Raw genomic sequence first — 23659 nt, 5'->3', positions numbered from 1 at the left:
CGTAGACTATTTACATTATTTTCATCCAGTTTGAAGGTCCGCAGCATGATTCAGAGTGAGTTGTCACTCCACCATCGGTCTCCTTCTCTTTCTGCCAAGATGCACCACCATAGGGAATAGTCGTTGTCTCTTAAAGAGATGAGTGTAGATGGGAGATGGGTGCTTAAGTTCTGAATCCATTCCTTTCCACGACCACTTCCACATCGTAACAATTATTCTGTCAGGTTTAGGGAGGGGTCCCTCAGGGATCCTCTGTACCTGATGTGGGGGTACATAGTCCCATAGATCTTGCCAATGCTGCCAAAACTCTTTTCCAGAATACCTGGTCTGTGATAAGGCTAGATAAAGGGGAACTATAGGCTTCTCTTCTTGATCCTTAGGCTCAATTTGAAGCTGAATTTTTCTTGCTTGACAACAGTTCCAGACTCCTCTTTTGTACAGGTAGAAGAAGTCTCGATTTACAAAAATTGTTGGTATGGTTGGGGGTAGGCAGCTCACACAGACCCGAGGTTGATCGATAACTCTCAAATTTAATGTCTGGTTATCTAAAACGTGATATCTTGGGTCTTGCAGTCGTCTGTACATTTGACGTCGCATGTTGGGGCTCGTTGTCCAGATCAAGCACTGGTTAAGGTATATTTCAACATAGACTCCTTGGAGTGGCTCAATGTAATTAATCCCCCATCTCAATGTGAATCTCAGGCCGTTGAGTTGTAGGTAAACCACATTTAATATCCAGGGGTAGGTATCTGGACATCTTGGAACCGATTGGGGTATTCTTCGGCGTCCTTTTATGTACCAACGCCGCAGACTTTCCTCGCTCAGCACTTGTTCAGCAAGTAATTTTTGTCCCGTTGTCTCTGTTAAGTCGGCATCTCTTTTATATTCATAATTTGAGACATAATATCCGTTAGATGCTAGTTCCCAGTCTTCTTCCTCAAAATCTTTTTCTGGCCAATTTAAGTATAGTTTCTCAGCACCAAGGCCACATTGTATATAGGGTCCAAGTCTTCCTCAATTATTAATAATGGGTACTCTATTTACATCTGGTCCTTGCGACATTTTGCAACAGCCACTTCTTTTTACTTCTTCCTCATCCCGCGGAAAATGGAGGGAAACATCCAGCATCTCTGTGGCTTTCCTGATTTTTTTCTCACCTTGAGTCGGTTGGTGTAACGACTGCTGCTGTTCCTCCAGGAGGTCAACATGTTCCCCGACAGAGTAAACCCCCACATAGGGAACCAATACCATCAGCACTGTGAGCCGCACCTTAAGTGTTTGGTCCGGCCTACTAGGAGTGTCCGCTCTGCTAGCCACTCCCCCCATAGATTGTATCCTCCTCTTTCTCACCCATTCTTCAGGTGTCACTTGGTACTCGGCTGACTACTTCTTCGGTTTTGCCGCTTTATTTCCCCAGGCGTCTAGTCCAGTGGTAAAATAATACATGAGGGTTTCTCTGCCCCCTTTTTCTTGTGGCACCTCTTCTGCATCTTCCAGTGGAATTTCTGGGTTTTTTAGAACTTCTTCTATCAATTTGGCCCAAGTTGTCAATTCCCAAGAGCCGATCCATCCTTCTTCTTGGGCTTTTTGCTGTTGATCATCGGTCAGTCCTCCCATCATGTCTGTATATCCGGGTCGCTCCGGATCTCTATACACTCTGAACACCAGTGGAAATTGTACTGCGTCTATTGGAGGGTCATAAGTTTGCCCATACTCTGAACCATGGGACCAACTTTGATGTATAGCTTCATGCAACAAAGACGGCTTTCGCTCACCACCTCCTGCAGCTTGGTCACTTCCCCCTGCTCTAGTTGTTTCCAACATCAAATAGACACTTGGTGCCGTTGGACTCACGTCACCACTGCTTTGATTCCCTTCAGCTTGATCAAGCGCAACTGTTGCTGCAGGATTAGCCCAACAGGCTTCATCGGTGTGAAAGGTCCTCAGGGGGTCCAAAAACCTTCTCACTTGCCATCCTTCTGCTCTTGCCACATGCAGTAGTCTTCCCATATGAGTTCTTGCTTTACACACCAGGCAATACTCGATCGCATGTCCATTCCAATAGCATGAGCACACCTGCATATCCACATTGTCTCCACGTATGTCCCACTGGGTGTAAAAGATCATTCTTGGCAACTGGGTTAGTCGGCATAACCCACATACAGGTGCATCCAAAACCTTCACCGGCTTGTGAAGTATTTGCTTGAACTCATGTTTTGCCCCACTTGGAATTGGGGGTTTTCTAACCCCAGGTCCCGACCATTGGACCGTCAGCGGTACTTCTTCGCGGTAAATCACACAGTGATTCTCAACTTTTTTCCATTGTAATAACTCCTTTTCATGAGATAAAAATCCTTTCTTTGCATGATCTAGTTTTCTCAGGGCTCTGCCTGCCCAGAGGTCATTTTTTGTTCTTCTTAAGGCAACCACCCCATTGACAGTGGCCATTCTGACGAAGGGTGGAAGATCTTGGGTGTTTTTGGCCATGTTTAGCTCCTGATTTCGTCTAGTTAGGAGTTGGCTTCAGCTGCTCCACTCCTTGGATTCCCTTCTTCTTCAACTCTACTGTGTTACTGTCCAGTATCTTCACTACTGTATCTGTGGTCTCATACTTAGGTTTAACAGCAGTGTTGGTTAGATGATCTCCAGCTCTCACCCACACCTTCTGCCCAACCTTAAATGGGATCTTTGGTTCGGGTTCTCTCTCCCTTTTAGTCTGACTCCACCCCACTTCCGGTGTCGAAAATGGGCGTTGGTTCAGTTCTTGCGAAGGGGTGGGCCTGCTGGCACGATGGCGGTCATTCAGGGTCTGTCCAATTTCCAGGGCCTTAGTACTCCATTCCCTCGTGTTAGCATTTTTCCCAATCCAGTTTTTCACCAGTCCAATAGCCCTTTCCACAGCTCCATTTGCTTGAGGAGTGTATGGGGGCGAGTAAATTCTCATTACTCCATTTTTCTGGCACCACTGGTCGACCTGAGCATTACGGAAATGTGTCCCATTGTCCGTTCTCAGCTCACTAGGTATCCCCAGATTTGTACACACTTGATCCAACATGCTGATCACATTGCTGCCGTTGGCTTTTCTCACAGGCTTAACAGTCACATAGCCCGACATAGAGTCCACAAGCACCAACAGATACTTTTCTCCTTTCTTACCGGTCACCCCCATGGGCCCGGCAACATCCATGCATACTGATCCCCATGGAACAGTACTCTTTATGGTGAAACCATCCCCTTTGTCCTCGTCGTCCTGCATTGTATCGACCACATACTTCACAGTCTTTGAGGACTCGGCAGACTTGGTTTCTCGGAATCCAAAGTTGTAGCTTCTCCAGCTCCTTCCGTGTGGGAATGGTGCCTGCATGGCCAAGCGTTTCATGTAGGGCCAGCACCACCTCTTTCACAGACTCTTTTGGAACTATCCTTCCCTTGGGTGTCTGTTCCTACTTCTCGATCCCGACAACGACGACTTTTCTCAGCTGCACATAGCGGTCCACTTCTTCGTTCCCGCTCCAATGTGCTCCTTCTTTTACATGGGCCTTCTGATGTACCACATCTAAGTCCATTGTTAGCCTCAACTCGGCTATTTTCCTCCACAAATCCATATGAGCTACAGGCTTCCCCTTAGCTCCCTCGAATCCATTTTCTTCCCAAATGGATAAGTCCTCTTTCAGGGCTTGTGCGCAGTAATGACTGTCTGTAACCACTTTAGCCCTTTTTACTCTCCTCTTGTTTAACTCCAAGAGTCCTTCCAGTATTGCTGTAACTTCTCCGGCTTGGGCACTCCCTGGCGTTTGACCTTTTTGATGATATTTCTCCTTATCTTGATACTTCAGAATATAGCCCCAATAAGCTATATTGTCTGTACCCTTCTTCGACCCATCAGTGTACATAGTCCAGTCGTATGGCTCCATAGAGAGTTGCCTCTCCTTTGGCAACTTTTTTGTCGCCGACTGTTGTGGCCCAATTTCCAGCTCAGGGTCTAGCAGGATGTCCTCCCACCTTCCCCATCTGGCATTTGTGGCTTTAGTACTCTCAATAGTTCCTTTTCTTAGGAACCGGTGGACTTGGCTTTGAGTGATAACTTTTATTCCCTGACCTTGTGCAAGTTCTTTTAACGCACTCCAATATCTAGCCAGGACTGCCAGTTCTTTTTCTTCCAGTGGATATTTTCTCTCAATCGAAGACAGAGTATAGCTCCACAATGTTACCATACCCCCTCCTTCGTTGCTCACTTTTACCACCGAATCTTCTTCTTCACAGCTTATTTCGGCTAGCAGACGAGTAGTCAGACTACGCGGCTCCAGCCTAACTGCGTCTTGAATGGCTTTTTTTAGCTTTTCCAAGCAATCCTGATCTGTAGCTGTCCAAATCCATTGCTTTTGCTCTTGTCCATTAGGTTCCTTCTTGAGACGAGCATAAAGGGGCTTTGCGTATCTCTGATAGTGTGGAACGTGATCTCTCACATAGTTACACAATCCCAATATTTTCTGTAGGTCATTCTCAGATTGCGGTGGTTTAATCTGACTCAATTTTTCTCGGTATACTTCTGAGAGTCCCAGGTCTGATGATACCTGGAATCCCAAATAGTTAACCTTGAATTGTCCAAACTGACATTTCTTCAGGTTGAGTTTTAATCCAGCTTCTGTGAGCTTCTGAATCACCTTTTGCAGCCGCATTAGATGTTCATTTTCATCATCATCTGCGATAAACACATCATCGATGTAGACTGTTACTCCCAGATCTTTTAATATTTCCATTACTGCTGCTTGGAACACATTTGGTGAATTTCTGTATCCCTGTGGGAGTCGTTGCCACACATAACTTTTCCCCTTATGTGTGAATGCTGTTTTCTCTTGTGACTGTTTTGCTAATCGCAGGGAAAAGAATCCATTTGCCAGATCAATGCATGATTTGTATCTCTTAATTTGGAGCATTTTCAGTGCTCCTTGGGGATTTATCAAACTCGCTCTATTGGCTATTGTTCATCGATTGAGAGCCTTGAAGTTGATTACTGGTCTCCAGCCTCCTCCTGCCGACTCTGGCTTCTTAACTGCTTGGATGGGGCTGTTAGTGATCGGATTCAATTCCACTCGGATGATCCCCAAAGCTTCCAATTCTTTTACTATTTTATCCATTTCCTCAACCGCTCCAGGGTTCAAGGGATATTGTCGCACTGGTGGATGTACTCCTCCTTCGATGACATGAATGTATCTAGCCCCCAAATCTCCACAATCATTTTTAAATCGTGCCACTTTAGCTTTGGAGATAATTTCCCTCAATTTTTCTTTCCCTGCTTCAGAGAAATCACTTACTTCAATCTTTTCTTCTGTGACAGCTGGTACATCCACTTCTTTGTACCAGCTTACCGGACTCTTTCCAATTGGAGTCATATCCATTCGTACAACTCTTGCCTGTAATTTTTTCACTCGTCGTCTTATTAGAGTTCAAAGCCTTTTGGGCCGATGCAATTCTCTCAAATCCTTGACTGTTATCAAATTAAAGGGGCCTTTTATCCAAACTATCCCTTTCCATATTCCAAATGGTCTTTTCTCTGTTGCCGCATTTGCATACTGGATCAGTAGGTATCCCTTGGTCTCAAGGCTTCTGCGGGTCATGGACACCTCTGCTCCCGTGTCCACCAGGTACGGTTCTTCATCCACATCAGTGTCGATATTGTCCCCCTCCCAGTAGGCGTGGTCTAGCGTGACCCGCGCCTCTAAAGCCATTACTTCTTCTGCCCTCCAGCCTCCGCTGAGGCTTGGCGGACTTCCTGGAGTTAATTTGTCGTACTCCTCCTTCGGGAGATAGCCACCACTACGAGGTGTAGGTGTAGGTCGCAATTGGGGTGGTGGAGGTGGTGGACCTCTCGGCCGAGAGCTCCATTGTCCAGCTGGAGGCCTTTGATTATTCCTCTGTGGTGTTTGATGCGGCTGAGGAGGTGGTGGTTTTGGCACTGAATTTCTTTTCTCCACTCCCACCGGTTTTTGTCCTGATCTCGGTGTGCTCTCCTTCTTCCTCTTTTCCTCATAGAACTGCTGCTCCAGATCCCAGCTCTTCACCACCGCGTCCATTTGTGGGACTGTAGTGCCGTCTATGGGCATTTTCAGAAAGGTTATCTCCCCTCTTCTTTCCTTAGTGACCTCTCTGTGCCCTAACATAGCGTTGTGGCAAAATCGTCTGTTTTAGCCCATGCCACACTTGAACTAATGTTTGACCTTTGTCTAGTCCAGCCTTAGCTCGAGCAATATGGGAATCTTCATCATTGGGATCTTCCAACACTAACCTGGCATAATGGTTTCGTGCTGGTTCACCCCGTCTGATGGGTTGACTGGTAACTTGGGCCAGCCACATAGATTTACCCTCTTCGCTGTTAGAAGCTCTGTCAATAAGGGGCCACACTTCTTTCAAATAGTCCATTAGGTCCTCATTTGGTTCTTTCTGTCTCACCAGCATCTTTAATTTCTTGAATTCACGGAATTCCCTGCCGTCTGCTTGAATTTCAGCTTGAATTGCTGGCAGACTTTGCTCTCTAGATCCAGCAGGAAAGTCCTGATTTGGGAGGCTCGCTTGTAATCCTGAAGATGGTGGAATTGTTTCTCCTTCATCATCCAGATTTTCTTCATTAATTTCTCTCAACACTTGCCGTGACCAGCGTAAAGCTGCTGTTTTTAGTTTTCTCAACATCACATCATGGGCAACGCCTAAATAGGCGACTCTGAAGTTATTTGTTAACTCTTTACAGGCAGTCAGTGTAGGATAGAAGGGCCACATTAGTATATTAGCCCACTCTCCAACAGTAGCTGTTACCTCGAGAGTTTTCTTTTCATCTTGTCGCTCAATCCACTCTTCTGGGATGTCATACCCAGTTTGTCCAACTTCTGGAGCATAGGTTTGTCGCTTATCTCGGGTCTTCACTGGGTTGACCCTGACATCTCTTGCAATTCTCTCTGATGCTACACGCACATTATACACCCCAACTTCTTTCTTTCGTCCTCTGTAGCATCCAGTTCGTAGTTCTGGGCATGAGACTTCTCTTTCCCCTACCACAGATAGTGGTTCATCCTCTTCCGAGTCTTGTGGATTGATCTCCTCTTCGGACTCTCTTTCCTGGTCCTCATCCATATCAGATTCATGGGAAGGACATGGGTCTTGTGGTTGTGGGTCCCTGTTTTGTTCTGACCTTCGGGGTGACCCGGTTGCTTCGGTATTTCCGACAGGTAGAGGAATGAGTATAGGATCCTCTTCTCCATTATCCGGTGGAGGAGCCCGGAAAGGCTCTCTCATCCGAGATTGGGAGCTTGTGGGGTGTATGATAGTCTGGAGCCCACTTGTAACTCGTTTTAATGTTGGTCGTGGGGTTTTAATCCTTAATTGCTGCACTCCCACAGCATGAATTGATCTTTTATCACTTGTCGCCGTGGGGATGGACTGCATCACTAGCGGGGGACTAGTTGCCACTCCACTAGCTCCAACTGCACCCTTCCTTGGACCTGCTCTATTTGGTCCTGGGTTCACCGCTTCAAGTGCCCTTCTCACTCGATCTTGCTCCTGCTCATTGCTAGTGACCACCACAATTTCTCTCATTGATCCCCATACTCCTGGGATACGCATGTGTAGGTTCACGGCTGCCATGGCAACCTTTTCTGCCTCTTCCCATGTCATATGTCCAGATCGTAATCCGTCCACACATATCACCACCCGCCGATGCTGGCGTTCTTTGGCCAAATCAATAGCTGTTCCCAGAGTTTTCAGCATTTCCTCCATGTATTCGATTGAATTTTCTCTCCCTGGGTAGCTTTCAAAGGGCACATGTATGAGTGCACGATAAGCCATTCGTGGTGCGCTTGTTATCACCATTGATCTTCCATCCAGACCTCTCCCCTTTATGTTCTTAAGCTCTTCTTGGTATTCTCTGCCTGCCCGCTCCTTGAGCTTTGCTCGGAATTTTCGGTTGGCAATCTTCAGTCTGGGATTTGTGAAGACAATGAGACTATCTCCATCTATATCCCAAGGACTGCCAAAATAATGATATGCCCGTCTTCCATCTTGGGCCACCATTTTTTTTAGTTCCTTCGGGCATAGGGTCCAAGTACTCCATGTAGTCAGATTCAGTGTATACATGGTGGGTTTTTGCTTTAGATTTTCTAAAGATCTCCTGCGAACGCCCTTCCTCTTTAATATGGTAACTCGGTCCGGCAACACATTCTTCAGCTTTAAGCTGTCCCAAGCTTCTGGGCCCACATTCCGGCGATTGATGGAATATCTGTCCAGACACTCCCTGAAGGCTTCTTCGTCTTTTATCCTGCTCAACCAGGCGTTCTGTCTGTTTTCTAACTGTTGAGGTTGTTCCTCTCACACTTCCCAAGGGCAAATTTGGCCACACTGGGTCAAAGCTTGTGTGGAGCTGGTCCGGGCTTTTATATTCTTGACCATTTCCCCCAGGATTAAGACCTCCCGATAATATCGATTCATCTCCACTTCCCTCTGGCTTGTGTTCCTCATCACTTTGTTCGGATTCGCCCTGGGAGTCTATCTTGCCCTCGTCTTCATTATCGAGGATCTGACTTCCACTCATATCTTCCATTATAGGATATTGTTCCTTAAGCATTCTTCCTAACCCTTTTAGCCGTTCTGCCATGGACTTAAACTCAGCATATACGGACGCTGATTTTGCTTTAACATCAACCAGGACCGTCTCTACTCCCAACAACCCAGCTGTCATTTTTACTATGGAGTCATAACTTTTCTCAGGGCTTATTAAGGTGGTGATTTGTCCTCTTTTCCACTCTTCTCCAAGAAGTTTGCACCACCATTCAAGCCACTCTCTGGTCCCCATCTTGTCCTTTGGGACTGGTGGGCTCCCCAAAACGGCCAGGATCTGCCCCTCCTTATGCTTACCTGGATAATATATCCCTAATGTGTGTATAGTTCCTGCCATATCTTCTTTGAAACATTCTTCATCAGTTTCCACACTTTGATCTATGACATATTTTTGAACTGTTTCTGCCCAAGTATCATATCCTCGTCCATATAATACCACTCTGTGTGGCCGGAAATCCACTTCTTTTCCCCCTTCATGTTCGGATTCAGGGTTTGCTACGGGTCCTGGCTCTTCTTCAGCCATATTTTCACTGCTTATTCTTAATACTAAACTTACTGTTTCGTAATGATTGTCCTCCCTTTATTCTCTCGGTTGCTGAGATTGTCGATTCCACCACTGTCGTCTCCTTGACTTCAGCTATGGTCCTTGTCGTCTCGAGTCGTCTGCCTCTCAAAGCCTCTCTTGGCGCCTTGAGTCAGGGATGAGTGACAGACTACTTGGCTATTCAGCGCTAATTCCAGAGGTTAACTCTAAATCAGCTGCTCCTTCTCCCGCTTCTCCCCTCAGGAACCTCACGGGTTGATGATCCTATTCTCTCTTGTAGATCACCATTTTGCACGGTATACTCTCATACCTGCTTTCTTGACGATCCGATTCAGCAGGCTCCCTCGCCTGCTTCCCTTCCTCGTCGTTTCGTGACGATCCAGCAGGCTATCCCTGTCTGCTTCTCGTCCCAATCCAGATGATCCAGCAGTGACACGTCTGCTTCTCGTCCTTGATCCCAGCTCCCTGGGATACTTACTCCTGTTGTCTTTACTTCATCCTTCTGGTGGTCGCCTCCAATTTTCACACCTCTGGAGGACAGATATGTTTCAAGCCGTTACTGGACCTATACAGGCCATCAGCCGACACTCTCCACAACACTCTCTCCTTTGGTGATCTATTCAGAGGCTTTCCACCTACCCAATGGCAAAGACTCTCCTTTGGCCAGGATTCTTCCTAGGACCCGACTACACTTTGTCAGGTCCCTGTTCGGGCACCACGTGTCAGATCCCGCTTTTTAGATACACGGCACACGCTCACCCTCCGATGAGTGTGTTTGTGTAAAAACCAGCTCTCCGTCTCTAGGGTCCGACCTTTGTGTCTCCACAGGTATTACCCGGCAGGGCTGCACAAAGGCTGTTCAAGCTGGTGGCGAGGAGATTCGTCTAGCTGCTCACTGCCTCCATCCGGACGTCCACCCCGCTGAAGCTGATCTCGCACCCCGGTCGAATAGCCTTCTCTGGAACCAGGATATGAACCGGCCACGCCCGTTAACGGCAGCTCTCCTCTTATGGATCAGGGATCTTGGAATGTTGCTAGATTTTGAATTTAGTGACTCGTACAGCGAGTCCCCAGGATGTGTTATTTTCATTAAAAAAACAGACTAACCTTTTAGAGCCTTTTTGATGTTGTACACCCAATAAACTTTAACTTTTACACCTTAAGAAGCATTGATAATCCAATGTCCGAGCCTTAACACTTTAACTGCATGCATGGAAATTTAGTGCAGGTTTTGCAAGTGCCAATAACATAATCAACATAGATTATATGGTAATAATTTCACAACAGTAATTCAAGTATAATTAGAATAATGATTGGCAGAGATTTTTGTTTTTAATTCAATAATTCTAACTGATCTTACTTTGACTGGGACTGGATTGATTTCTTAACAATTTTTTCTAGGAGTGAGGGAAGGAAGTTTTTGAGGTTAGGGTCCCCAGCTCGATGAACTTGATTTCCTCTTCATCAGCTATTAATCGTTAGCTGACCACGATCCTTGTGTGATGTTGTAGTCCTTCATGACGTTAATCCACATAAGAATTTATTCTGTCTTCAATCAACCAAAAGTTGATCTAATCCATTCTGGTACGCGGTGATGTTCCTTGAGAGAGAAATCGTTGAACATTCCCCACTCAGACTTAAGGCCAGTGGTTACTCTCCGTTGTTCTGCTACTCTGTGACTGGACGACCTGAGCGGAAGTTGAAATCTCTCTCAAATGATCTTTTATGGCTCCAGTCCTCTCACTCCACGATTTCAGTTGATGCTCACAAGATGGTCAAGTCTTGTGATCTCCTCGTAGCAGGGGAGTAGTGGCAACAGCACCTCTCCCTGGAAGAATAACCCCGTTTTCTGGTGTTTCACAGTTTATATATGTGCTTGACTCTTGTCGTCCTCAGATGATCTTGGTTACCATGGGGACGCTGTTGACTCAAATCCTCCTCCCTTCTCCTTCCACTTTACTGGAAATCCCCGCAGCCCTTACCAGTAACTTATTTCTCAAGTTCCTCTTTTCTGTTAACACTTCAGCTTTTCTGAGAATTCATTCTTTTAAATCATTTCTTCAAAATTACATCAATCATATTCAATCATTTCATTACAACTCTTTCACATAAAAACAATTCATATGATCATATACAAACATTCTCATTCCTTATTATTCATTTCATTTTTACCAACATTTTAATCATTTGATCAGTTGTTTAACATCAGCTTTTCTTGCCCCACTTGCAACATCTTCTTCACTTCCTCTTTTTTCTCTGACTCTGCACTCCTTATGAAAAACAACTCATATAATCATTCATTTCACTTATTTGTAACATACTTTTTCTAATCAACTCTTAATTTTAACACATTAATACTTCATTTGATAATACTTGTCATGTTAGAATCATTCTTAGACATATTCCCTCATCTTCACCACCGAGTTCATTCCGTGGGCCTCCCCATTTACAATGGAAAAGTCCGGTATGACCTCACTTACTCCTGGAAGGTACCAAACACTGTGCAGTTTAATCCAACAGTATGTATATTAATTCCATGGCTCGTATTATATTCCAAGATGAAAACAAGCTGAAAGCAAGCTTAAAGTCATCTTTCCTGACAGTGTGTGTGTGTGTGTGTGTGTGTGTGTGTGTGTGTGTGTGTGTGTGTGTGTGTGTGTGTGTGTGTGTGTGTGTGTGTGTGTGTGTGTGTGTGTGTGTGTGTGTGTGTGTGTGTGTGTGTTGGCACACTGCAGCTGAGTGAGTCATCTCTGCAGCATACTGCAGTATTTGGGTCAATTACATACACACTTACATACACCCTTACTGACTTTTTTAACACCATAAAATCAGGAACTGACCCCCAATCCATGTTATCTTTTATAAAGGATTTTCTACTATTTTCTGTGTAATTTATGGCAACCTTTGATTTCCTCCAGGATGCAACTTTGAATTTAGAACGATGGACGGATGGATGGATGGATGGATGGATGGATGGATGGATGGATGGATGGATGGATGGATGGATGGATGGATGGATGGATGGATGGATGGATGGATGGATGGATGGATTTATTTGGTAGAATTCATACTGATAAAAATACAGGTACAAATAAAACAGAGGATAACACATTAAAGCATAAAACGCTTATTTCAAATGTGGTCCTCATACAACATCTAAGATTAAAAACAACACAGTTAATATATATGTGCGTGCGTGTGTAAACATCACACAAGCAAAATTATAAATACGAGGTGCACACATGCATCCTCCTTTATGTCATCTGCACAATCTCATGGAATCCTACCAGAATTAACACTTTTGCTCTCACTGCGGTATTGTATCACTTCCTGTTCCGGAGCACAGCAGTGTTTTTCTGTATCTGTTAGCTGTTTAATCTGCGCAGTTAGATTGATCTAGTTATCTAGATTACGATTTGTTTCCCAGTGTAATCTTTACGTGCCTTAACTAAAGCACTCCTTCTGCTGAATCACCTCTAAATTATTCACTTTGCGTGTTTTTAGGAATCCGCTAGGTTAGCGTAGCTACTAGCTCTTAGCCGATTTAGCATGGCGGCTTCTCCTGTCTCTCCCACACTTTTCTGCTCTGGGTGTGAAATGTTTAGTTATTCCTCGGCCTCCTTTAGTAGTAATGGTACTTGTAATAAGTGTAGCTTATTCGTAGCTTTGGAGGCCAGGCTGGGCGAATTGGAGACTCGGCTCCGCACCGTGGAAAATTCTACAGCTAGCCAGGCCCCTGTAGTCGGTGCGGACCAAGGTAGCTTAGCCGCCGTTAGTTACCCCCTGGCAGATCACAAGCAGGCTGACTGGGTGACTGTGAGGAAGAAGCATAGTTCTAAACAGAAGCCCCGTGTACACCGCCAACCCGTTCACATTTCTAACCGTTTTTCCCCACTCGACGACACACCCGCCGAGGATCAAACTCTGGTTATTGGCGACTCTATTTTGAGAAATGTGAAGTTAGCGACACCAGCAACCATAGTCAGTTGTCTTCCGGGGGCCAGAGCAGGCGACATTGAAGGAAATTTGAAACTGCTGGCTAAGGCTAAGCGTAAATTTGGTAAGATTGTAATTCACGTCGGCAGTAATGACACCCGGTTACGCCAATCGGAGGTCACTAAAATTAACATTAAATCGGTGTGTAACTTTGCAAAAACAATGTCGGACTCTGTATTTTTCTCTGGGCCCCTCCCCAATCGGACCGGGAGTGACATGTTTAGCCGCCTGTTCTCCTTGAATTGCTGGCTGTCTGAGTGGTGTCCAAAAAATGAGGTGGGCTTCATAGATAATTGGCAAAGCTTCTGGGGAAAACCTGGTCTTGTTAGGAGAGACGGCATCCATCCCACTTTGGATGGAGCAGCTCTCATTTCTAGAAATCTGGCCAATTTTCTTAAATCCTCCAAACCGTGACTATCCAGGGTTGGGACCAGGAAGCAGAGTTGTAGTCTTACACACCTCTCTGCAGCTTCTCTCCCCCTGCCATCCCCTCATTACCCCATCCCCGTAGAGACGGTGCCTGCTCCCAGACCACCAACAACCAGCAAAAATCTATTTAAGCATAAAAATTCAAAAAGAAAAAATAATATAGCACCTTCAACTGCACCACAGACTAAAACAGTTAAATGTGGTCTATTAAACATTAGGTCTCTCTCTTCTAAGTCCCTGTTGGTAAATGATATAATAATTGATCAACATATTGATTTATTCTGCCTAACAGAAACCTGGTTACAGCAGGATGAATATGTTAGTTTAAATGAGTCAGAATGCTCGTAGCACGGGCCGAGGAGGAGGATTAGCAGCAATCTTCCATTCCAGCTTATTAATTAATCAAAAACCCAGACAGAGCTTTAATTCATTTGAAAGCTTGTCTCTTAGTCTTGTCCATCCAAATTGGAAGTCCCAAAAACCAGTTTTATTTGTTATTATCTATCGTCCACCTGGTCGTTACTGTGAGTTTCTCTGTGAATTTTCAGACCTTTTGTCTGACTTAGTGCTTAGCTCAGATAAGATAATTATAGTGGGCGATTTTAACATCCACACAGATGCTGAGAATGACAGCCTCAACACTGCATTTAATCTATTATTAGACTCTATTGGCTTTGCTCAAAAAGTAAATGAGTCCACCCACCACTTTAATCATATCTTAGATCTTGTTCTGACTTATGGTATGGAAATAGAAGACTTAACAGTATTCCCTGAAAACTCCCTTCTGTCTGATCATTTCTTAATAACATTTACATTTACTCTGATGGACTACCCAGCAGTGGGGAATAAGTTTCATTACACTAGAAGTCTTTCAGAAAGCGCTGTAACTAGGTTTAAGGATATGATTCCTTCTTTATGTTCTCTAATGCCATATACCAACACAGTGCAGAGTAGCTACCTAAACTCTGTAAGGGAGATAGAGTATCTCGTCAATAGTTTTACATCCTCATTGAAGACAACTTTGGATGCTGTAGCTCCTCTGAAAAAGAGAGCTTTAAATCAGAAGTGCCTGACTCCATGGTATAACTCACAAACTCGCAGCTTAAAGCAGATAACCCGTAAGTTGGAGAGGAAATGGCGTCTCACTAATTTAGAAGATCTTCACTTAGCCTGGAAAAAGAGTCTGTTGCTCTATAAAAAAGCCATCCGTAAAGCTAGGACATCTTTCTACTCATCACTAATTGAAGAAAATAAGAACAACCCCAGGTTTCTTTTCAGCACTGTAGCCAGGCTGACAAAGAGTCAGAGCTCTATTGAGCTGAGTATTCCATTAACTTTAACTAGTAATGACTTCATGACTTTCTTTGCTAACAAAATTTTAACTATTAGAGAAAAAATTACTCATAACCATCCCAAAGACGTATCGTTATCTTTGGCTGCTTTCAGTGATGCCGGTATTTGGTTAGACTCTTTCTCTCCGATTATTCTGTCTGAGTTATTTTCATTAGTTACTTCATCCAAACCATCAACATGTTTATTAGACCCCATTCCTACCAGGCTGCTCAAGGAAGCCCTACCATTATTTAATGCTTTGATCTTAAATATGATCAATCTATCTTTGTTAGTTGGCTATGTACCACAGGCTTTTAAGGTGGCAGTAATTAAACCTTTACTTAAAAAGCCATCACTTGACCCAGCTATCTTAGCTAATTATAGGCCAATCTCCAACCTTCCTTTTCTCTCAAAAATTCTTGAAAGGGTAGTTGTAAAACAGCTAACTGATCATCTGCAGAGGAATGGTCTATTTGAAGAGTTTCAGTCAGGTTTTAGAATTCATCATAGTACAGAAACAGCATTAGTGAAGGTTACAAATGATCTTCTTATGGCCTCGGACAGTGGACTTGTCTCTGTGCTTGTTCTGTTGGACCTCAGTGCTGCTTTTGATACTGTTGACCATAAAATTTTATTACAGAGATTAGAGCATGCCATAGGTATTAAAGGCACTGCGCTGCGGTGGTTAGAATCATATTTGTCTAATAAATTACAATTTGTTCATGTAAATGGGGAATCTTCTTCACAGACTAAAGTTAATTATGGAGTTCCACAAGGTTCTGTGCTAGGACCAATTTTATTCACTTTATACATGCTTCCCTTAGGCAGTATTATTAGACGGTATTGCTTAAATTTTCATTGTTACGCAGATGATACCCAGCTTTATCTATCCATGAAGCCAGAGGACACACACCAATTAGCTAAACTGCAGGATTGTCTTACAGACATAAAGACATGGATGACCTCTAATTTCCTGCTTTTAAACTCAGATAAAACTGAAGTTATTGTACTTGGCCCCACAAATCTTAGAATCATGGTGTCTAACCAGATCCTTACTCTGGATGGCATTACCCTGACCTCTAGTAATACTGTGAGAAATCTTGGAGTCATTTTTGATCAGGATATGTCATTCAAAGCGCATATTAAACAAATATGTAGGACTGCTTTTTTGCATTTACGCAATATCTCTAAAATCAGAAAGGTCTTGGCTCAGAGTGATGCTGAAAAACTAATTCATGCATTTATTTCCTCTAGGCTGGACTATTGTAATTCATTATTATCAGGTTGTCCTAAAAGTTCCCTAAAAAGCCTTCAGTTAATTCAAAATGCTGCAGCTAGAGTACTGACGGGGACTAGAAGGAGAGAGCATATCTCACCCATATTGGCCTCTCTTCATTGGTTTCCTGTTAATTCTAGAATATAATTTAAAATTCTTCTTCTTACTTATAAGGTTTTGAATAATCAGGTCCCATCTTATCTTAGGGACCTCGTAGTACCATATCACCCCAATAGAGCGCTTCGCTCTCAGACTGCAGGCTTACTTGTAGTTCCTAGGGTTTGTAAGAGTAGAATGGGAGGCAGAGCCTTCAGCTTTCAGGCTCCTCTCCTGTGGAACCAGCTCCCAATTCAGATCAGGGAGACAGACACCCTCTGTACTTTTAAGATTAGGCTTAAAACTTTCCTTTTTGCTAAAGCTTATAGTTAGGGCTGGATCAGGTGACCCTGAACCATCCCTTAGTTATGCTGCTATAGACGTAGACTGCTGGGGGGTTCCCATGATGCACTGTTTCTTTCTCTTTTTGCTCTGTATGCACCACTCTGCATTTAATCATTAGTGATCGATCTCTGCTCCCCTCCACAGCATGTCTTTTTCCTGGTTCTCTCCCTCAGCCCCAACCAGTCCCAGCAGAAGACTGCCCCTCCCTGAGCCTGGTTCTGCTGGAGGTTTCTTCCTGTTAAAAGGGAGTTTTTCCTTCCCACTGTAGCCAAGTGCTTGCTCACAGGGGGTCGTTTTGACCGTTGGGGTTTTACATAATTATTGTATGGCCTTGCCTTACAATATAAAGCGCCTTGGGGCAACTGTTTGTTGTGATTTGGCGCTATATAAAAAAAATTGATTGATTGATTGATTGAGGTCTGTCAATAAAGTATAGGTCCTTTTTATTTTTTTTCAAAAACTATATGGATTTCATTCATATGTTTTTACGTCAGACATGCTTGAACCCTCGTGCGCATGCGTGAGTTTTTCCACGCCTGTCGGTGACGTCATTCGCCTGTGAGCACTCCTTGTGGGAGGAGTCGTCAAGCCCCTCGTCGGAATTCCTTTGTCTGAGAAGTTGCTGAGAGACTGGCGCTTTGTTTGATCAAAATTTTTTCTAAACCTGTGAGACACATCGAAGTGGACATGGTTCGAAAAATTAAGCTGGTTTTCGGTGAAAATTTTAACGGCTGATGAGAGATTTTGAGGTGATACTGTCGCTTTAAGGACTTCCCACGGAGCGAGACGTCGTGCAGCGCTCCCAGGCGCCGTCGTCAGCCTGTTTCAAGCTGAAAACCTCCACATTTCAGGCTCTATTGATCCAGGACGTTGTGAAAGAACAGAGAAGTTTCAGAAGAAGTCGGTTTCAGCATTTTATCCAGATATTCCACTGTTGAAGGAGATTTTTTTAATGAAAGACGTGCTTAAAGCGACAGTATCACCTCAAAATCTCTCATCAGCTGTTAAAATTTTCACATTGAAAGGAGCCAGCTGAGGTGGTTTGGGCGTCTGGTAATGTCCCCTGGGCATTTGTTGAGCAAAAACAACATCTGAAAAAACTTCTATTTATGATGTTATAGTGTATTTGTAGATTGTGATTTGCACCACCCAACAGCTGTATAATCAGGAAGCTTCAAACCCAACCCATTCTAATGGAACAGTTAATACATTTGTGATGCCATTTCCTAATTGTTCTTTTTACAGAGATTTTTTTTATATTGCAATTTTTTATCCCCCCCCCCCCAGGTTGAATGCAACTCCAAACTAGACCCAACAAATACCACCTTCCTAAAGGTAAAGGCTCTAGTATCAGTATTGTATTGGTCAGATTATATGTGTTCTCCAATGCAGTAATTTCTCATGAAATATAGACATTTCTCTTTCATGTTATTGAACCACATTACCACCTTCTTCACCTAGTGAGGCAACTCGATGGCCTAAATATCTCCTGTATCATGGGAAAATGAATTGATTGAGTTGAGTTGGACCATTTAATTATGAGTAATTATCGGTTTTTGGTTCATTTCTTGTGTTGGCAGATGGCTGATTCTGGTGGACTTCCTCAGCTCACACAGGTAACACACCAACAGTGCAAGAACCTTGCAGAACTCAAAAGGCTGTCACAGTCAACACAAAATTAATGGAGTCGTACGCATTAATATAAATGAAAGCATCATCTGCGTATAAGCGCAACATGCCGAAATGTTGTTTTGCAGCCTGGAAAGCTGACTGAAGCCTTCAAGTACTTCTTACAGGGAATGGGCTACAGTAAGTACACACGTTTAAAGTGCAGATTGTGAGTGTGTTTGTGTACTTTAAATAGGAGCAGTATTATTGTTGTTTGTTGTCATTTTTGTGTTAATCTTGCCGTCTATCTTCCTTGCCCTGTTCTCTCAGTCGCTTATGTGAAGGATCGGAGGTTGAGTGGAGGGCCAGGTACATGCTCCTCCCTGTTCAGCTCTGACCTCCTGTTGCTGCCCTTTTCAATAACTTTGGCATTTTTAATTTATTTATTTATTTATTTTTCAGTTTGTTATGAATATTACATTTTGGGCTGTTTCAAACATTTTACTTTTGCTGTCATGGTATATTTATCCCAAGGACATTAAACCCCATCTTTATTTTCTGAAAAATAATTTTTCCGTCCACAGAAAAATAAACTTTCCTTACTTCCCCTCACCCTCCCATTGTCACCACATCTTTCAGTATTGCTCTGTGCATGGCCTTCAGCTAGCCTTGAGCAATGCCTTAGTTTGAAACAAATATGCATCTTCAAATGAAGAACAAAAAGACTAAAGACGAGAATAATAGCAGAGAAAATGTCACAGTGGCATTGCACTTATCCACTCCGTTAGTTATGTTCAGGTTACTAATATATATTTACTAATGTGTGAAACTAGACTTCAGGGTTGTGCAGGTTCTGGATGAAACCCGTGAGCCAGAACTACTTGACCTCAATGACTCATTTATATAAAAAAAAATCTTATCTCAGACTTTAGGTTTCACTTTTTTTATTTTTTACACAGACAATAGACATTCATTTGGACTGATATGGGCTTTAATTTGGGGAAGTGATGGTCTAGTGGTTAAGGCATTGGGCTTGAGACCAGAAGATCCTGGGTTCAAATCCCAGCCTGACTGGAAAATCACTAAGGGCCCTTGGGCAAGGTCTTTAATCCCCTATTGCTCCCGGTGTGTAGTGAGCGCCTTGTAGCAGCACCCTGACATCGGGGTGAATGTGAGGCATTATTTGTAAAGAGCTTTGAGCGTCTGATTCAGATGGAAAAGTGCTATATAAATGCAGTCCATTTACCATTCATTTACCATTTAATATAGCAGATACAGCACCTCCTGCAGGGAATAATCTTATCGCATGCATGAATGATGGTAATTACAGTTACAGGTAGCGTGAAATGCACTTGCCAGGGCCCCCCACCCACGGCGCAGCTACTGGGTTGGATGTTACTATGTGCAGGGAGTCGCTCTGTCATCCAACCTTTCACTTGTGAGTGCGATAACTTCAGTTGTTCTGGCCCAGTTGTCACCAAACGTGAGATATACATTATGCATATGACCCCAAGAAGCCTGTTCATTTTGAGGTCCAAAGGTCAAAGTCACTGGAGCATACTTTGTAAAAACTTTGTGAGGGAGATACTCGGTAGTACTACTGACTGTCACCAAACATGGCATGTGTGTTCAGCATATGACCTCTAAGAAGACTGTTGTCTTCGGGACAAAAGGTCAAGGTTACCGGGGTGTACATTGTCAAAAATATTGTGACCGCAATAACTTCTTTCCTAATTGCCTGGTTGCCACCCAACTTGATATGTGTGCTAGGCATAGTGACTCAAAGATGCCTATTGATTTGGGGGTCAAAATGTTTCATGTGAAAATAATTAAAATGTAATTTATAAAACACTTGTGCAGAAAAGTGTCTCTTGTTATTGGTAAGCTTGCCTGTGGCACCATGGGTTAGTGCAGCCTACATGCTTGTTTTTTTTTTTAAAGTTATTATTTCCAAAGCCTCGTTCTGCTTGTTGTAGAGACTCATCATGACAAGTTAACAGACTTCTTAAGGTTAGCCTGAGCTCAGGTTCACTTTAAATTTCAACTATGAGAATTAAATATCCAATATAAGGTGAGTGCTGCGTTGGTCCTGTGCATGGCGCTGAATGTGTCTCTGTTTAGACACATTACCAACAATCTCAGTTCGTGGCATTTTCTCACCAGCTGCTGAAAGGGAAAATTCCTCAGCCGTCCACATTAGCATGTCCTCCCTACATCTCCCTGACATCAGCTGCACATACACAGCAGAAGACTGTAACACACTAAAGTCTCTAATTTTCTTCCTTTTTTCCATCTCTGTATCTTCCTCCTCTTCTTTCCCGTCATGCCAGTGCCCTCCGCTAGTATGACCCGCCTGGCTCGCTCCAGGACGGCCTCCCTGACCAGCGCCAGCTCTGCAGAAGGGTCCCGCTCTCGGGCCTGCACCCACTCCGACAGCACCGAGGCGGTCGGCACGGTCACCCACACCATGGAGGTGTCCTGCTGAGAAAACGGCCTGCTGTGGAAAGAGGGAATAACAGGAGGAGGGATGGACAGAGAGAGAGGAAGGATGAAGGGGAGAAAGGGAGTGGTATGAGGGAAGGATGAAGGTGGGAGAGTAGGTGGGGCAACAGTGAAGCTAGCTCTCTGTTTTCATCCATCTCCTCCTGATCCCTTTGCCATTTTCTTCCCTAATCCGCTGTAAAATTCCGTATGTATTCCTACTAAATGACACCTTTAAATATCCACCTCGGCTCCATCCGCTGCCCTAACAGTTGACTGTTTTTGTTCTTAAAGTGTCACACTTGTGTTCATCAGTGTCTCCTCATCCTGCCTGCGCCCTTTTCATGCCACCCCCCCCCCCAACCTCCCTCCCCAAAAAGGAAAAAAAGAAAACATCCCCGTTTGCCAACAATCCACACGACAAAACATGCTGCTGATCTGAAAACAGGCGAATGGTCGGACAGGGTGACTGCGCATTATGTGGAATGAACTTTGAAAAAAAATTAAAAAATACAACCTTTAGGGGGTGCCATGTTTAAAACGAACATTATGCATGAGTATTTTGCAAGCTGTGTATGTTTTTTGACGTATGAATAACATGCGAGTATCTCTGTGTTGTATATAAAGGCCTGAATATACATTCTGCATCTGCCTCATCGTCCGTAATGGTCCATGTGATGCTAATTTTATCGGAAGCGCGCGTCCACATGGATGTGCATGCACTTAAAAAGAAAAAACAAAAACAAAAAACAATGCAAAGTGGGCATTGTTTGGAAAATGTATAGAAAGTCGCCATGTTTGCAGACACCCAGAACCGCATGGGGAGCGATTGCAAACAAGCCTTATTGGAACACGTGAACGATTTTACTCATCATGGTCGCCAAAATGCAGGGGTGTGTCTGGAATTTAACAGATGGTAGAACACGCCACCTGTTGTAGCCGCGTGCACCTGTAGTGTTTAGTTTTCTGTGTTGTAGCGTATTAGTGTAGCTAGAGCGCGCCACACTGATTTAAAGCTGCACTTATTATTCTACACTGAACGACAGCGAAGGTACGTTTAAACAACTCCAAGCTGCAGGAATCAACCTGTTCCCCAAAACAGCAATGCCACAAAGCAGAAGAAGAGGCGTTTGAAACAGTAAAGTTCACTAATAGATACAGATAAAATTATAGTTATTTTTAATAAATGACTCATTTTTTTCTTATATATTAACAACAGCGCCAGATGTTTAACTACTAACCTTGATCATAAAAGTATTAGTCAAAGAAGTTTTATTAAGTCCCTTTCGCTTCTCCCTTGTTTTCACTCGGGGTCGCCGCATCAGATCTGAGGTGGATCTGCATGTTGATATGGCACGAATTTCACACCGCGTGCCCTTGCTCACGCAACTCCACATTACACAGAGAACGGGCAGGCATGGGGTTTGAACCAGGAACCTACCGCACTGAAACCAAGCACACTAACCACTTGGCCACCACCCCTGTGCAAGACAAAATAAAGTTTACTGAACCAATTGTGATGAAATGATTATTAAGTTGGCAGAATGATAACTGAAAGCTGTTTTGAAAATTAAATGGTAGTTAATAAATCTTTTACGTCCTTTCTGTTCAGATGACTTCATAAATAAGTGTTTAAATTCATTTGCAGTCGTCTGTAAAACACACTGACTTGTTCCTGGACCTGTTTATACTTCTGTATGGTAGAATTTTACCGTATTATATCACATTACAAGATATTATTAGCTAATATGAAAGCAGCATCATTTTGGAAATCTTATTTTTGACGCCTCAAAGATCCGAAGTACCCGAACAGTTTGTGGTTGGCGACAGAGTCAGATTTGTATGACAATCTCTGCTAAAGTAGATATATAATACAAAGCAAATTTATCACCCCCTGTTGGAAATTTAGGTAAATATACGGATCACAAGGAAGTGAATATAAATCAACAAAAATTGGGTCATAAATGGTGAATTCAAAGCATAAATGTGGCCAAAAAAATGAAAAGGAATTTAACACAAGCCTTTTAGATTTGGGCCATGCGCTGCTACAACTACTACTACTACTTCCTCTCTTTAAACTAGTTGTTGCAGACACAATAATACTTGTGTTTGATAATCTTATTTTTCAGCAAGATGACAATCTTTGATGTGAGCCACGGGAGTTGATTCAGTTTGTTTGATATAGCGTCAAATCACAACTTCATTGGGATACATATAGTCTAACCTTTGCCCCTCCCCTGAACAAGCACAAAGGCAACAGTAGTAAGGAAGAACTCCCTTGGACATATTTTTTTATTTATAAGAAGAAACCTCAAGCAGACCAGACTCAGAGAGGTGTCCATCTTCATACTACCAAAAACAAAAAGTCAAAGAACTATCAAACATGCAAAGACTGATATGATAGAACTCGGCATCCAGGTAATTGTCGTGGTTAGCAGACATTTAATTCCCTAAAAATTTTCAGATTCATTGTTCAGTATTACATAATATATCATGTCGCCACAGCAGAGTATCGAATTACCTACAAAGTGCTTAATCAGCACAAAGAGAAAAAACAATTCAAAAACAAATTTTAGTCATTTTACTCACAAATATATAAGTGCACCACAATGAGCTCAATATTTTCAATTAAACATGAAAAGTTAGTTTATAGAATTTGGGAACACATTTGAAATGAGTCTGGACCTTCAAGTTCAGCGTGGAAAAGCGCTGCGATTTGTGCATGTTTTAAGCTGCTGTTGTGGTGGTTGGTTCAGCTACGTTTTTGTCCCGAAAACCAAAAAGAAAAGCACTGAAACCCAAACAGTCTCCTAAATAACGTCCACTCGGGCCTCATGAGGTCTTGAATGTAACAGACGCTGCCGAGCAGCGACGTCTTAAACTGATGTCTCAGTACTGAAGCAAAAGCTTTACCTGTTCTCGTACTAAGTTTAAGTGCAGCTTTAGAT

At 43.4% G+C, this 23659-nt stretch overlaps 1 protein-coding gene and 1 long non-coding RNA gene across 7 annotated transcripts in view; one reads left to right on the top strand and one right to left on the bottom strand.

Annotated features, from left to right (window-relative positions):
- ndrg4 (NDRG family member 4) overlaps positions 1–20964 on the top strand; it is a 178180-nt gene extending 157216 nt beyond the window's left edge. For 2 of the 6 annotated variants that reach the window (XM_034177165.1, XM_034177164.1), the window contains exons 14-18: positions 17910–17957; positions 18203–18238; positions 18380–18431; positions 18561–18599; positions 20561–20964. In XM_034177165.1, the coding sequence (XP_034033056.1) occupies positions 17910–17957; positions 18203–18238; positions 18380–18431; positions 18561–18599; positions 20561–20715 (330 nt within the window). In that variant the 3' untranslated portion in view covers positions 20716–20964. The remainder of the gene's footprint in view (positions 1–17909; positions 17958–18202; positions 18239–18379; positions 18432–18560; positions 18600–20560) is intronic. The other 4 variants (XM_034177167.1, XM_034177168.1, XM_034177166.1 and 1 more) reach the window with 2 other exon arrangements.
- Positions 2822–23279, bottom strand: LOC117516240. The gene is made up of 3 exons (XR_004562339.1): positions 22764–23279; positions 8663–8667; positions 2822–2834 (listed from the first exon to the last, which is right to left on the bottom strand). It is a non-coding gene; the product is annotated as an uncharacterized LOC117516240 (long non-coding RNA).
- Positions 23280–23659: the final 380 nt, after the last annotated feature.

Source organism: Thalassophryne amazonica, chromosome 8, assembly GCF_902500255.1.
Source record: "Thalassophryne amazonica chromosome 8, fThaAma1.1, whole genome shotgun sequence".
In the NCBI taxonomy this organism is placed as follows: Eukaryota; Metazoa; Chordata; class Actinopteri; order Batrachoidiformes; family Batrachoididae; genus Thalassophryne; species Thalassophryne amazonica.
Note: the sequence above shows the minus strand (reverse complement) of the source record. Positions and strands in the feature narration are given on the sequence as shown.